General features: G+C 36.7%; 1 protein-coding gene across 1 annotated transcript in view; it reads right to left on the bottom strand.

Annotated features, from left to right (window-relative positions):
• Nucleotides 1-4,387: 4,387 nt before the first annotated feature.
• The window catches only part of TMEM26 (transmembrane protein 26), a 47,552-nt gene continuing 34,482 nt past the window's right edge, over nucleotides 4,388-17,457 (bottom strand). Inside the window, exons 5-6 of the mRNA XM_041750738.1 lie at nucleotides 11,543-11,619; nucleotides 4,388-8,496 (exon numbers count right to left, since the gene is read on the bottom strand). Coding sequence (XP_041606672.1) covers nucleotides 8,072-8,496; nucleotides 11,543-11,619 — 502 coding nt within the window. The 3' untranslated portion in view covers nucleotides 4,388-8,071. The remainder of the gene's footprint in view (nucleotides 8,497-11,542; nucleotides 11,620-17,457) is intronic.

Here is a 17,457-nt window from a genome sequence, read left to right as displayed (position 1 = left end):
ATAAATAAATAAATAAGAGCCAGTGTGAGGATTCCTGGAAGCGCCAGCAAGAACAAAGTCCTCAAGACAAAAAACAAAACAAAACAAAACAAAAAAAAAACAAAAAAAACTTGGTGTTTACTGGGAACAGAAAAAAAAATCAGTATGTCTGGAGCTGTGTGGTTGTATGATAGAGTATAAGACATGGCCTATGCCCTCAAACAGCTCACAGGCATGGGAGAGACAGACACATAAACAAATCATTAGATATATTATGATAAACACTGAGACAGAGACAAGTACAAAGTGCTGTGAATACACAGTAAGGGAGAAGAGTCACTCAGTTCTGGAAGCTGAGAAGACGTGAGAAGAAGAGAGGAAATTTTCTGAAAATCACTGACATGCTGCTTCTCCTGTGGTCTCTAGTCTGGGACCATGATAAGTGATGAATCTCCCAGCTCTACATAGAAATAATATTGTGAAAAAAAAAAAAAAAAAAAAAAAAAAAAAAAGAAATAATATTGTGTCTTTGAAGGAAAGAGATCAGAGACTTGACACTGGAACGTTCTCTACTTTCAGATGATAACTGCTCACTCTCCTAGAGTTCCTATAGGGTACAAAACAATTTTGGCCATGGGAACATTCTTCTTTCCCTTAGCCATCAAATCTAAATGGCAAAATGAGCCACCCGAGACAGGTTAGGGGTGAGTAGACAAAGAGTGAGTAATAGAGTGGTAGCAATGAAAGGCATTGCTGAAAAAAGAAAGGGCAAAATATGCAAACTTTACATTGCTATGTAAAGGACAATGGCAAGTATACCATATCATAGGGGAACATGAGAACTATGTTACAGTGGAAGGGGTGTGTGTGTGTATTTATGGGGGATTAACCAGGAGGTTGGAGGGTCAGTTGGGAAATGACAACAGTCACTGATGCAAGAAATGGTGAGGCACTAATGAGGACAGCAGCAGTTGAAAAAGAGAGGCAGGTTAAAGATTTAAAGAAATTATGGACAGCATAACAGAAAGAATGTGGGGATTACTTGGGTAGGAAGGATAAGAAGATCAAAGGGTCAAGGATATCTCCAGGTTTAGCAAGGATGCCTGAGTGTCTGGCTATGCTGCTAGCCACTGTATGGAACACAGAGAGGGGAGGCTATTGGGAAGAGGGTGTGGTTGGATACGTATTCTGTATTGACTGAGTTTGAGATGCCTGCAGAGCAGTTGGAGGAGGTGAAAATCCAGGCATGGAGTTCAGGAAAGAGGTGGAAGTTAGATACCAAAAAACCCCACAAGGTAAAGAAGTTGAAACCAGGAAAGCTGATGAAATAATTATAGTGTTTGATCCAGCCATTAGCTGTCACTCAGGTCATATGGGAAACTTTGAATAATGGGGAAAAATATCCTTTGCCAGAAGATGGAAACAATCCCCAAGATCCCAGAACCACAACCATCTGAATTCTTCGGCTATGTACTTGGCAGGCGCTGAACAACAGCATCCACAGAGAAAACATATTTAGTCTTGTAGATTCGAGTTTCCTTGCCCAAAATTCTTAGTTTGGATACAAAGACTATATGATATCTGACATATGGTTGGTTTAGGAATTTTTGTTTTTTTCAATAATGTGATCAGATTTGCATATGATCCATTTGATCACTTACACAATCAATTGTAAGTTTAGTAAATATTTGACAAAAATCTAGAAGGCTTACATACACAAGTTAAATGGACTACAAATGTGGACTTGGAAACAGATGCACAGATTCTTTCTGAGTTTTCTTTCAGGGCTCCTTCAGTTCTCTATCTCTCTTGGGAAAATCAGTTTTTGACTCCGTAATTCAATGTGAAATTCCTCTGTGGTTTGTTTTGGTGCCTTCATAAATGTAAGAGGGTGTGAAAATGTCAGACTAGCCATTGCAAAGTAGTCTCCGTGGTACTTATCAAGACCCAGTGAATCATTTGGTCAGTTTGATTTTTCTGTGGTCTTATAGATCTATTCATTATTTAATTTCCCAACGTTTGACACTTCATAAGGCAAGCAGAATTTGACATGGTTTAAACATTTGATTCATCTAAAGTGTCTAAAGACTGCTCTTAGTTATAATGACAAAGTCCAAATTTTCTCGACTGAAAATGATTGATGTGCTTTTGCTTTATTTGCAAAATGATATCAGAGTGTCTATACATGGCAGAAAGCTCTGTAAGTTTAAGATTTTTTTTATTAATAATTATTTTCAAGATCATTAAAGTAATGAATACTTAAGACTATCAAACTATCAAAAATATAAAAGCTAAAAAAAAACAGAAAAGGTGGGAACATCTATAATTATCAGAAACTTGGGGATCATTTTTTAGGTTTACCAGCACTTGTAAGGGTATGGATACCATTTATAAAAAAGTGACAAACTAACCTCATGGTTTGCTCCCTTAGTTTTACCTAATAAAATATTGAAGTGATGTTCCTTATCAGAACTTATGCATCTACTTTATCCCCTGAAAGAGCTATGAAGTATTGTGTAGTATGGTTATTTCATAATCTAATAATGATCCTATGAATGGAGAGTATGGTGTTTCTATAGAAAATATTGCTTTGAATGGTCTCATACACATATTTTTGTGCACATTATCTGTGGGATACTTCCTTGAAAGTTGAGTTACTGGGTCAGATGACAAATATATTTTTAATACTGACTGATACTGCCAGATCATCTTCCAAAAGAGTTAGACCAATTTAAATCCTCACTAGCAATGAGTAAGAATTCCTGCTTCCCTTGAGCCCCTCTAATGCAGCATCCTAAAACATTTTTGAATCTTTGCCAACCTGATAATTGAAAAATGGTATCTTGTGGTTTTGTCTGCATTTGAAAAATGGTATGTCATTGTGGTTTGATTTGCATTTCCTTGACTATTCCTTTTGCATTGAATCATATATCTTTTGCTTATTTTTCCGAAGGATTTTTTTATTTGTAAGAACTATTTATTCATTAAGAAAACTAATGTTTTCTTAATTTTGTCGCAGAGTATTTACCCAGTTCATCGTTCAATTTTTGAATCCACTTATGGTATTTTTATAATGCTAAAAATATTTAATTTTACAAGTTGAAATGTATTAATTGCCTATGGTTTCTAGTTTCGTACCTTGCTTTGAAAACATGCTCATCATTGCAATTATTTTTTTTAACTTTTGATGTTTAATTCTTTGATCCATCTTGAAATGTTTTGGACATAAGGATTGAGGTAGGTATTCAATTTGATATTTTAAAAACCTTAAACCACTTATAATACTTTATCACCTCCCACTCATGACAAAATCTTCAGTACTTCACTCTCTTTTTTTCACCTTATTCTGTTCCATTTTTCTACCTGACAGAATTGAATTCTCTTGGTTGTTGTAGCTCTGTGATTTAAAATATAACTAAATGTCTTTCTAATTTTTTGTTAGTTTTAATATTTGGCAGGTATTCTTTCATGCTTATTTTGTCATAAAATCTTTAGAATTAACATGGGCAGTCATTAAAAATTAAAATCTTATTGCCGTCATTGTGTTAAATTTATAGGATAAATTTAGAAGAAATTAATACTTTTTAAAATACCAAGCATCTAACCACTTCCCAATAGAAACATAACCTTCAGTTTGTCAAATTATTCACTGATGGTCCTCAAAAATCATTTTGAAGTTTTCTTTACATGGATCTTGTATATTTACTAAGTTTATTCCTGTGTATTTTATGGTTCTAGTTAATTTCACAATGGAAATATCTCCTTTTAATACATATCTTATGTTTATCAATAGAAAGCATTGATTTTGGCATTATTTTAGATTATCATTTTTAATAATAATATGCTTTCCTTGGATGTTCAAGACTCAATCTTCTATAATTAAATGATAAATTTGACTCTTCTAACTTCTATACCTCTCATTTCTCTTGTATAACTGCACTGACACATTTCCCCAGAAAAGAGAATCATAGTGATGTATCTCTGATACCTTCAGCCATTCAGAAACTTTAAACCTTTACATAGGAAAATCTGTACATCTCTTCTCTCAGAGCTTCCAGGTTTCATGTCTTGCTTTGGAAGGTCTTTCCCATTCCCCAAATGCTAAAGACATATCCTGTATTTTCTTCTAATATTTTATAGTTTTCACTTTTATATTTAGTTCTTTTAATCCATCTGGAATTTATTTCTATATATTGCGTGAGATAAAAATCTAACTTTATTTTTTCCAGATGGTTCACAAAATTCCCCAACATCATTTATAAAATTGGTCAGTCTTTCTTCACTAGTTTGAAATGCCACTTTAGTCACATTCTAAATAGATCTGTTTTTTAAAATCAAAGCCTAAAAACGAAATGAAACAAATGACAGTAGAGAACAAAGACATGCAGACAAAAAACAGACATCAAGATAACGTTGTACACAAACTCTTTAATGTATATAATAAAATACAAAGGCCATTCATATCAAATAGTATAAATATAATTGATACAGAAAAAATTCTTACAAAATATTCTAGGAAGAATGACTTGAAGGATGGACACATATAAAATATTAGGCTGCAGCAGTTGATTATTCAAGCATTATTTAAAGTTCCTCTCATCATATGGAATGTTATTTAAAGCTCATGCCATAAATGTCCTCCAGCTGCCTTGCCTTACCCCCAAATCAGATATTTGAGAGAGTGGATCAAAATGGTCACTAAGTAAAAAGAAATTAGTAAAAAACAAAATGAAAACAAAAAACATAATAGTCTCTTCCTATAATTCAAGATTTTTTTTTAAATGTACATCTTTAAGGCTCTGTAACATGTTTCAGCATTTCACTTGCCCAGTGCCAAAGTAGAGCAAAAGTGGATGGATGGATGGATGGATGGATAGACGCTGGGCCTTCTGCAATTCCGTCTTTTAACAGGAGAATACATTAAGAATAATTGAAATTCAGTGTCAAAGGGAATAGAAGTAGGTGTTAGACTCTGAAACTTGGAGGAAACCTAAACCATGTGCCCCTACAATGCATGCCTTTCCAGGGCTTTAGAAGCTTTCTATTAAATCACAGAATCACAATTAATATTTCAATTGTGAATTCCAATGCTTCTTGGCTGTGTCTTTCTGATCTTATAAGACCGGAAGTGCTGCCACATGTTAATGGAAGCACTGCAAGTCCAACTGGTAACTTTGTGTAAGAGTCTTCGTTTTGGAAGATTACATACAATGTTAGTGGCCCATACACATTTTTATTTTCTTATGTTATCAGTTCAGTCTTAAATAAAAGTTCACAGAATAATAAAAGATAAAGACAGTTTATGTATCTTGCAACGTGAAGGCATGTCCTTTGGGACTCCTCTAGTAAGGGTAAAAAGAAAACCCAAGAGGTTGTTGTATGTTTCCATGCAGCATCATTAAAACGTGTACACTGTGTTTCCTCACCAGTAGAAGGATATATTTTTTAGGAAGGACATGTGATGGAACTTTCGTCAAGCAGTTAGGTAACAACTACCAACAATAACAACAGCACTGCCAACGAGCCACTGTCTCTCGTGGCTGGGGATTGGCATGTTGTGTGTCTGTAAGGGACGGTAGGGAGGTATGTCTGGCAGCACATGGTACAGATGATCTGAACAGTTATCTGATCACACATACCACAGAAGCAAGTCCCAGGATGTCAGTATGTGCCTGTAACTTCTGCTCTCGCCACTTTATAGAAAATGCTGGGCTTTTTTCAAACACTACAATGCTTAGCAATCTATAATAAAAACAGACAATTAACTGAGTACAAATTTAACACTTTTCATCATCAGGGGTCCAAGGAATATAACCTGGATTTAGGTTTTGATTTTAAATAAGCTAAATGACTATAGATTTTTTTGCGTGTGTGCTATAAAAATAGTTTGAGAGAGTAGAGATACCGGCAGGAAGTTAATAAATGCTGCCCTGTGCAGATTTTCCTGGAAAACGTTGTAGTGTGTGTGTCTATTTCTGCCACTATTCATTGGCTGAGATGGTCCCCCGTGCTCTTTGCCTTTCCGGCATGCTAAATAAAGCCAGACTCTGGACTTCCTATTTCCCAGGCCTTTGGAGGAGTGCTAATTACAAAATACTTCACTTAAACACTAGGAACTCATTCACGAAGCCAAGCCAAGTCTCAGATTTGAAAGCATTTAAAAATATCCTTGCAACAGCCGTACTACTTTATAGTTTATCTATTTTTAGATGCTCAGTGTTTGTTTTGCTGGAAGAAAAAAATTAAAACATGAAAAGTATGCCATGAGCAAATCTGCAATAATAAGCAGCACATACATGTTGTGGAGGAAAACATTCAACATAAAATAGTCAACAGAAAAACAGATTCTGCTGAGGCGTTTTTATAAATAGTAGCACTTATTATTTTGCTTCCAATTGCTAAGCATCTTAAATAACATGCCCTTAAAAGTTGTCAAGTTCTTTACTTTATATAAATATAATTTCCTGATCTTAGCGTTCGTAAAATTATTATGAAAATTATAAATGTATTCCACTTGTCTCATGTGCAATTTTACAATCATCATATGGTTAAAATTAGAAACACGAGGAAGAAAAGGAAGAAATAGAAACATGCCATCAGGCACTGAAAAAGCCATGGAGTGGAAAAAATTAATTTCTCTGTATGAAAATAGAATTTGCCTAAAAAACTTTTTATCAGATAGTTTGAACAGATATCATGTCACACAGATTTACAGATAAAATTGTCCGGATTGCATGTCGAAGGGTCACGCTCAATTCCAGGTCATCCTCAGTCTTAATCTTTCACGTCCCTTTGGATCCGTCAGCATAAGAACAAGCTGGAATTAGGCTTTGAATCCTAAAAGAACAGTTCTGGAACTGCTTGCCTCAACTGTAATCACTTCTATAGAGTCAGGGAGATTTTCACATTGTACCTTTCAAAGCAAAAATCATTTTAAAATGGTCCGAATGACCTCCATCTGGAAAGTACAGAGGTGTGCAAGGGGAAAGTCTGGCTATTTCCACAGCGGGGAAGTGAAGTCAATGCAGGGAAGGAAAGCCAACGGCCTGCCTGCTTTGCACCCCACCGTGGTGGACCCTGGGCCCTGTCACCGCTCAAGGGCTGTCGGGCAGATGCCAGCCTCCGACCCTGACACCTTCCTGGACACGGAAGGCCAGGCCGGCTCGGGTAGTGGCAGTTCAGAGGAGTCCCACCAAGTGGGGGCGGACTCCAGAAACTAGGGCAACCCCGAGAGGGCCGGAAACACCTTTACCTCCTGCTTCAGGGCATCGAGTCACACCACGCGACTTGGCGATACAGAAGATGGTAGAGTTCAGAGAAATACTGACGAACGCCGCAAATCGTGCTTCAGAGTGGAAACTGTGACTTTCTAGCATTACCAGTATTTCCTGCCTCACAACCGAAATGGCTCGCTGTGCAGTTTGCAGCGCCGGAGCCAAGAGCAATAGCGTTTCTGTAGGAGCACATGCGCCAGGACAGACACCGCATCAGCCCAGGAAAAGGATTTTCCCGGGAAGGCCTGTGCAGCCGTGTGGAGGCCTCGCAGTGCTGTGGACGCCGGGCAGAGGTTTTCACTGCTTCCAGCTCACAGTGAGGTAATTCTAAAAGCACTTTTCCCTTCATTTGTTCTGCATTCACTGAATGTACATTTTTTGATGTCAGGGACATTGCAGAAAAGATCAGATGAGATAGTCTGACAATGGAGCCAAGGTTCAAAGCTTCTCTATTTTCAGGTAACAGCCGTGACAGTTTGTCTGCACTAAATCTTTTGAGGGCATGTCGCTGTGACCCTGTCCATAGCTTTTCAAACGGTTCAAGACAAACAAATCACTTAGTCGTTGAACAACTGTAACATCTGATACTATCGCACAGGAGTTGTGGCGATGGCCACTAATCAAAGTTTTTTCCATTCAGTTGAAGGAAGAAAATTCCTCAGCTTTGGTTTAAGATCACTTTTTATGCTGTGTTCTTTTGAAAACTATGATATGCTAGAGATTAAAAAAAAAAAAAAAAAAGGAGGGGGGAGAGGAGGTTCTGTCTATAGGAAGCGGAGAGTCAAATGTTCTAGCTCCCTGCTGCTGTCAGTGAGGAGCTACGGTGTGAGGGGAGAGTCCTCGCGGGTGACGGGCAAGGCCTGCAAAGGGACATCCATGCTCCCCTTAGAGTCACTCTCCGTGTCTCCAGGTGAGAGCCCACTCACGACTGGTTCACACGGGCAGTGGTGCTTCGCCTTCAGGCTTCCCGGCGGGCTTCGCAAGGCAGCCCGGACATCCATCCCCAGCACCACCAGTCGGTAGAGCTGTAACACCAGCACCAGGAAATTCTTTGCCGCAAAGAACACCAGCATCTGGTTTATCACTCTGAAGTAGGTCATCAATACGAGACGCACGACAAGGAAAGGGCCGTCTTGTATGAAGATGCTGATTCCAATGTTCCACAGGTCGGCACTGTATTGGCAAAAGAAGAGGCTGAGGAACCCCTTCATGGCCACGGACAAGGGGCAGACGACATGCTGCACTGAGAACACAGACAGACCGATTAGCCAACCTCTGAGATGTGAAAGACAGAATGAAAAGGGGAAAGGTCATCAACAGTGGGTGCTGTGGTACTGCTTAACAACAGGGGGTGATTCTATAATTTAATTTGGGGGGCAGGAGACAGGTGAACCCACCCTTCACATTTAACACCACCCTTAGCCACCCCTTAACCACTTCACATCCTTGGCCATTGTATATTTAAAATCAAGATTCTATTATAAGTTCAGTAAAAGACACCAAAAAAAAAAAAAAAAACAGCCCTGGGGTTTCCTTCCATGTCACAAATTTTAAGTCACCTTCTAGTCCCCTCCCTGGGGAAAGCATGATCAACTCAGCTAGAGAGAATAAAGAAACAGAGAAACCACTGTGTCTGTCCTTGGGGTCTGCAGGGTACAGAGACAGCACAGCACGGCACTCAAGGCCTTGACTCAGGTAGCCTGGCTGCCTCATTTTTTCTAGCAAGATGCCAGCAAGTTATTTCACCTCCTTGGGCCCCAGTGTCTTCCTTTGAGAGCTGAGGTAACAGTGATGTCTGTGAGGAGAGGGGCCCCTATTCACTGTATCTTTTTGTTTCCATTAGAGTCATAAACCCTGGCTCCTCTCTGATTTCTCACTTCTCTCTTTCTCTTGGGATACTGAATGACTTATGTGACTGCTGAGTTTGGGAGATGGAACAGTATAAATTTATGGCCCAGATCCTTCTGTATCCTCCCTTTGGGACCTACCTGTTTCCTGGTTGACTCACTCAGCCATACGTGCAAATTATGTTGTGGAAATTCAAGTGTTTACAATACAAATTCAAACTTAATTCACGTTAAATATTTTTCTAATGGTAGGGGGACAAAAGCCCAAATAACTGCCATTGTTACTTTATTTTGTCTAACGCCTTATGGTTTTATTTCACAGTTTATAAGAAACACTGGATATAATTACCAATTTTCCAGTTGAACAAAAGGAGGCCCAATCAACAAACTTTTTGTTTTAATTTCTAAAGTGCTAATTTAATTCAAGGTCAAGGGCACAAAATAATGTTTTATAATAATGAAGCCTTCCATTTGGAATTTTCAAACAAAGGATGCCTTCGTCTACTGGAGCCTGCAAATATTATGAAGCTGCTTTGATATGGGTGAACATAATGTACTGTTTGTTGGAAAATACAATAGCGATTTAGTCAGAAGTAACATTTGGTCTTTGTTTTTCAAACAGCTGCATAACATTATCACCCCTGAAAGTTTACAAAATTTCTTTCCCAAATAAAAATTTTCTTAGCAAGGCTATAAACCACAAGATATGGGAGGGTGAAGATCAGCAGAGTGAATGACAAGAGTAAAACCAACATATATGATCAATAGTGGCTTCTCTTTCTCTCTGTCTCTCTCTCTCTCTCTCTCTCTCAGATTTATTTATTTATATGAGAAAGAGAGATCAGCGGGTAGAGGAGGGAGTTGGTGAGAAATTTCAAGCATACTCCTTGCTAAACACAGAGCCTGACATGGGGCTCGATCCCACAACACTGAGATCATAATTTGATCCGAAACCAGGAGTCAGCCACTTAACCAACTGAGCCACCCAGGCACCTCAGTAGTGGCCTCTCCTAAGAAGTTAGGGTCAGGAAATGGTTCCAAGGGGACCGCCTGAGAGTGTTCTTCAATATCTAAAGTGATGGTAACCAATATTCTGTTAGGAGACACTACCTGATCAATAGGTATAGATTGGGCACATTACAACAAGATCTGTATGTGTGTGTGCGGGGTGTGTGTGTGTGTGTGTGTGTGTGTGTGTGTGTGTGTTATTGGCATACATTTGTTTGTAATTATTAACTAGTAATTAGATTTAGGGTATTTCTAAAAAGCCACAGCCACTATTTCCATCTATTTCCATCTATTCTGGTGACAGTTTTGTTTCAGAAAGTATCTGCTAAATTCTAAAATTGCCTCTGAAAGCTCTGGACCTATTAAAGCAAACCAAAAAAAAAAAAAAAAGATGCAGAAAAGATTAAATATCCCTATTATAGATTAATTCTAATTCTGATGCCATCGGGTGGGGTGACATAGAAAGAAGTCAGGTGTAAGGAATATGTAATTATTAGATCCTAGAATTTCTTCAGAGTAAAGTGGCATCCTGGAGAATTCTCAAATAAGAATTCTAGGGATCTTTCCTAGAAGTTAAAGGATGACTCCAGATCCATGCTGTCCAATTTAACCTTCTGTGAGGTAAAAACATTCTGCCTAATGCACGGCCTCTTACAGCAGCCATTCGTGGCAGTTAAATACTTGAATTGTGGTCAGTGTGACTGAGGAACTGAAGTTTTCATTTTCTTTAATTTTAATTAATTTAAATTTAAATAGCCACATGTGACTAGTGATTTCTGTATTGGACAGTGCAGCTCTAGATCATCACTAGTATGATATGCTTGGACAACAGTTTCTTCTTACAAAGTCTTCAGAGTTTATGTATTTATTAAAATAAGATCAATGGAATTGGAAGGGCCACTACCTTGAGGAAAATTGTAATTTTCCAATGTGGCTTCAAAACTATTCTTACTCCCTGAGATGTTCTAATACACAGATCTGACAAAAGACTGAAAATGAGCCCTGAAAATATCAGGTGGTCACATTTGTGTCCCAGCACTGTGCTAATTTTGCACATTCTATCTCATTTGGTCATCACAAGAACCCTTAACTCTAGCCACTATGATTATTAGACCCATTTCACTGGTGAAAAATTGAGGCACAAAGGTCTTAACTAATTTGCAGGAGATTTTACAACTCATACATGATTTGAAGTGAATGTAAAGCTGTGCTCCAGTACATTCAACTATCTCAGACTCACCACGTCCCAGAATGAATCCACTAGTGGCTTTCCTAAGTTTCAGTCGACTTTTCTTCTAAACTGAACTGGAACTAACATTGGAATATCAAAATGATAAAAATGATAATCCTCTCAAATGCTTCCTTAGCTTGATTATAGTTTATAATCAAGAGTTATAATTTTCTGTTTTTTTGAACAAACATCAAGACATTTACCTGCTAGGTCAAGTGGAAATTGCAGCATGCTCCAGGTCCATATAACAAGTATGGCATAGACAAGGGCAGGACTATTCCTAGAATGCAGATAGAATTTTAAATTAGTAATAAAAATATGATAATTTTTAAAGAAATATTTTCTCTTTTTTCTCATATTTGAGTACACCATAATAAATCTCTTAAGATTATATACGTTGGTGATAGAAGAAACCCATGAAAAAATCCATTCATGATTATAATGGAATAATAAAGAAGTAAAAAAATAAAAATCCAAGACTTAAAATCCAACTTCCACATGTGCCAACATCTGTAAATTATGGCAAAGCCTCTTTATCCCATTTTGTTGTCTTTAGTTTTACAAAATCATGGAAACATTATTGGAGATAAATGCTAGGAAAAATTCAGGGGGTTGATTTCAAGAATTTTCAAGGAGAAAAAGTGAAAACTTTTTTTCTAAGATCAGGAAACCCTAACTTAAAAACTATGTCACAAAAGGACTAGATGATGCTCAACAATGAAAAGTTTAGCATGTAAAAGAAAATTACCTTCAGTTGGGAAAAAGAGTGGGGAGCTAAATCCAACAATCAAAAATTTACACTACTTACTAGGATATAAATCAAGAAATATGACAGCTTCATTCACTATTGTATCCCCAGTGCCTAGAACAAATAATAGACACTCAACAAATATTTGTGGAAGGAATTACTGGATGTATGAAAGAAGGGCCTGTACTTGGCAAATATACGAGTATGCAAATGTCATCTACCTAGGAGAATGGTCTTGAAGACTGAAGTCAGATAAAATAGATGTTATAAAAATAGAAAGGATATTAAAGAAATATCATAGTTAATATTTTAAAGCAAAAACACAAAGGAAGAGGATCCCTGGGTGGTGCAGCGGTTTGGCGCCTGCCTTTGGCCCAGGGCGCGATCCTGGAGACCTGGGATTGAATCCCACGTCGGGCTCCCGGTGCATGGAGCCTGCTTCTCCCTCTGCCTGTGTCTCTGCCTCTCTCTCTGTGTGACTATCATAAATAAATAAATAAAAATTTTAAAAAAACCACAAAGGAAGTTATCAATTTGAGATTAATGGCATAATAGCATATTTTACTGGCAACTTCTCCATCAAGAGGGATTTTCAGATTGAAGTGGGATAGAAAGGAATCAGGGAAGAGTAGTTGAAACCAAAATAAATGAGATTGTTTTAAGAGATATCTTTAAATGCTTCAAGTATGAGGCTCTGAAAAATTATATCTCAAAAACTATGAGGGAAATTGTAAGCAAGGTTTCTAAGCCATCATTATCTTGGTAGTTAATGGTAGAGACAAGTGTAGTGACAAAAAATGTCTTAATTTTCAAAATGAAGCAGAATTGTAACTTAAAGTACAAAAGGCACATTTACTATTCATCCCTAGTTAAGTTATATAAGTGATTATTTAGAATATTTCTAATAGCTCTTGTAGAAGACAATAATTACTAGGAATTAGCACAGTTTACTTGGAACAATTACACTCAGCATACTGAGATTTTCTTCTCTCTCTCTCTTCAATAGAGTTAGGACTATCAAGCAAGTAATGATATATAAATTAATATTAGATATTTGGGTTTAAATAAGGCTTGTGAAAAATCCTCCCACAGTGTTCTTATTAGCAAGATTAAGAAATGTTCTTGGTGTAAGCACAGTTAGGTAGATTCCTAACTGTGTAAATGACTCCCCAAAGGGAGCTCTCTAAGGGTTGCTGCAGGTTCTGCCTTTGATTCTATTCTACTTCACATTTCACCAATGACTTGGTTGCCAAATTGTTGGAAGGCTTCTCATATGTACAGATGGCATGGAGGTTGGATGGGAAACCATTACCCCAGAAGACATAATCAAGATCCCAAAAGATCTTGACAAGATGTAACCAGATGGCCTACAATAGGAGAGAAGATGTAGCATTTCACAGAAGCTGCCATAAAAAAAAGGCTCAGGGATTTTCCCTTATCACTATCTAATCAGTATGACATGGATTTATGACTTTCCAAAATCAAAGGCAATCATAGGTCACTTCATAAGAAGTATAAAGTCTAGAATTTAAAGTGGAATATCTAGGGAATGCATTCTATTACTTTTCCAACTTTGCAATGTCAATGTCTGTATATAATAGATCATCAATGAGTGCCTGAATTAGTAAATAATTTTACCTACAGTTTCTGAGCTCATACTCTTTCAGGAAGTTTTCTAAGGGTTAACTATGATCACAATCCTCATACCAATTTTACAAAATAGCTACACTTATCCCTATTTGACCAGTGAAGAAACTGAAGCAGAGTTGTAGAACTCTCATCCGAAGTAATGTGGTTATAAATGTTGGAAGCAGAAATCAAAACTAGATAGCTTGTTTCAGCATTCAACCTTTTAACCACTGTACTATACTACTTCCATAAAGGAAATGGAAAGTTTTAGCCTTGCTGTATTTAACAATGTTCAGAATATATCTGACATATTATGTATTGTGCTTCATGTTAAAGGAGGAAAATTTATAAAGGTTTTGGTACAAAGAGAGGCCAGGATGGTGAGAGATCTCAGAGCCATGGTGAATGTGGGATAGCTTAAGAAACTAAGAGAAGAGTCCCTAAAAACTTTTTTTCCACATATTTAAAAGACTATCACGTGGAAAAGGCATTAAACTTATTTCTTGTGACTTCAGAGGGCCAATTCAGATTCAAAGGATTTTAGTGGTGCCTATAAGAATGCAAATTTTATCACAATAGAGAAAAGTACTCTCTAATAATATCAACTCAAAAATGGAATAAGCTGCCCCAGGGTTAGTATAGTCTCTATTAGTGAAAATTTTCAAAGAAAGTCTGGACAAAAACTTGTTGCGAAAATTCTGGAGAGGATTTTGCAACAGATGTAAAATAGATTATTCAATAGATGGCTACTTCTGAAGTTTCTTCTAATCCCAAACTTCAATATTTCAACCAAAAACTCATGCGCAATTTGTCTGCCAGGCTGCAGAAAGCATGAGGTATGGTGTTAGGTTGCTGGAGTTCAAATACCAGCTCCAACATTCACTAGAGAGACAGGATTTGGGCCTCCAATCCCAGATTGATATTTACTTACTACATGAACATGAACAAATAATTTCACATCTATACGCTTTAGTTTACCTATCTTCAATATGAGGATACCAATAATAATAGTTACTGGATTTTATATGATAATTGTATTAGTATATTGTAAAAATAAGTTAAACATATAAAGCTCTTAGAACAGCACTTGAAACAGACTAATTATGCAAGTTAGGTGTTATTTTTTTATTACCATGTAACCTTGAGATTTTCCCAACTCCTCTTGCCTGCCACAGTTCAACTTATAAAATGGTGATGATAGTCTACCTCATTTTATATTGTAAAAATAACAATTTATTACAACTAAAACACTTAGAACAGTACTTGAAGCACAGCAAGAGATAAATAAACATTATCTAGTAGTAGTAGCAAGCTGCAGCAGCACCAGTAATGATAGCAGTAGTATTTTTATTTTGTGCACATATTTCTTAAACTCTGTGTTTTAATTCTATCATTATACAAAATAAGGATAAATAATAAACCCTAGTGCTAAGAAAGCCAAATTTTAACATTACAATAATGAACATCTATTTTTTGCATACGCAAATATTTGAGCACAAACAAAATATAGGAAAATGTGAGTATTGAGAAATATATTAGTAAATTTATAAAAAAAAAAACTGGAATAAATGGCCAGAAAGTTTTTGAAGCAAACAAATTTGTACTCAGTCAGATAGTAAAAGTTATTCAGGAAGGATAAAAAGAAAGTAAATAAATCATTGAGCTTAAAGGGCAATCACTCAAAATGTGAAGGAATTCTGGAGTGAATTTATTCAACATTATCTCCATTGTGTAACTTTCTCCCCTAATTCTCTCACTACATTTTCTCATGTGTAGTGTCTTCATAAATGTCAACTGGGAAGCATGTAAGCAGACAATGAATTCCATTCATAAAGAGACAAAAGATCTTGACAAATATAATTATACAGGTGAGTATCACTTCTCTACTTGGAAAATCAGGAGAATAAAAGACTCTAATTTGGTGTAACAGTGTACCAAATTTATTGGGTGAAAGGTAAAAATAAAGTCATAGCTAATTCGCTTAACTATTTCTTTTTGGACATGTAAATGTTCCTGTAGATAAGAGATAATCAGTGGATAGAATTCACCTACTTTTTATTTTTATTTTTTTAAAGATTTATTTATTTATTTTAGAGAGACAGTGTGTGAGTGTGGGGGGTGGGGAGAAGGAGAGGAAGAAAGAAACTCAAGCAGACTCCATGCTGACTGTAGCACCCTAATGTGGGGCTCAATCTCATAACCCCAAGATCATGACCTGAGCCCAAACCACGAGTTGTAAGCATAACTGATTGCACCACCCAGACTCCCCTAATTCACCTACTTTTTAGAAAAGCATTCAACGAACCTCTTCAGAGAAGGAAAAAAAATCAAAGAAGAGAAAAAGAAAATGAGAAAATGAAATATTAACCTAGCCTAGAAGAAAAGCAATAAAAGCTAAATGAAAAGAAAACACAGTATAAACATAGGAAAATTCCTTTGGTGGTCAAATACAATGAAATAATAGTAATGTTATGAGAACATAGTAATGTTATGAGAACAGATTTTTTTCTCTTTAATAAATGATCTGTGCTCAAAAAAAAACCTGCACATTAAAAATTATCTCTAAATGTGTAAATAGCCAGTTAACTCTTCCTAGCAACAATACTGAAATTCAGAATTATTAAAAATGTTGCAGGATGGCTGTAGTAGAATGAAAACATACATACTTGACAAATTGTCAAAAATAACCACTTCATATCTCTGAAAATCAACCAAAGGCAAATAACAAATTGAGTAACATTTATTTATGAGAAACTGGTAGAACTTCAGTTATGAAGAGTAGGAGTTTGAGACATTCTTGTCCATGGAATATTTTCACACCCCTCCAGCTTGAATATGTCAAAGAAAAATTCATCAGACAGAGTTAAATAGGCAAGGAATACTTTATTCAAGACTATTGCAAAAGAAAAGAAATGCTGAGTTCACCCCTACTGAAGCAAAAGGCAAGAGAGTTTTTAAGCACTGGAGCAAGTTATTGCAAAAGTTCTAGAGGACATTAGAGGAAAGATTGGTCAACACAATTAGACCATTTGTTATATTTAAAAAAAAAATTATTAGACCATTTGTGTTTGCTAATGACACTGATGTGAGTTAGGCTTCTAACATCTCAAAGAGATGGAGAGATGGTGCTATCTTTCTCAATGATCGCATTTCAAAGGGAGGATTCTTACATCCATTAGAAAGATTCCTGAGTAGTAAAACAAGAAAGCTGGGAGAAGACTTAATCTCAAATGGGGGGAGAAACAATTTGTAGTTGCAAGTTTTCTAAAGTAAATGCCATAAGGAAAGAGAGGTGAAAGGCCTATACTCAGCAATAGACCTCTTAATGTTTAGTTAAACTGAAGGGAATGTTAAGGCTGTCTTGGCCAGTCAGAGTAGAAGTTCTACCAGGGTTGGTGACAATGAAAACCAGAGGCCCCTCATGGCCACAAGTGTGCTGACTTGACTTAGAGTGGATTGTAAAATCTTATGCTTAGATGTATGGTCAGTAAGAGTAATCAACTTGGTTGGAAATGAATGGGAGAGCTCAAGCCTTGTTACCCTAAGGTCGCAATCCCAGTTGTGGTGAATGGTAGACTAACTTGAATTTTAATGGAGAGATTTAGAAAATAAGAGAGACTTAGAAGGGCTGTATAAGGTCACCATGTATGCCAGACATGTGCCAAGAAGAGCCAAGAAAACCAGAAAACCCAGGGGAAATTAGAACCTGAGTATATATGAAAACTTTATTAATTTAATGTA

This window comes from Vulpes lagopus, chromosome 3 (genome assembly GCF_018345385.1).
Source record: "Vulpes lagopus strain Blue_001 chromosome 3, ASM1834538v1, whole genome shotgun sequence".
Taxonomy (NCBI): Eukaryota; Metazoa; Chordata; class Mammalia; order Carnivora; family Canidae; genus Vulpes; species Vulpes lagopus.
The sequence above is the reverse complement of the archived record's forward strand: the minus strand, read 5'-3'. Positions and strand labels throughout refer to the sequence as shown.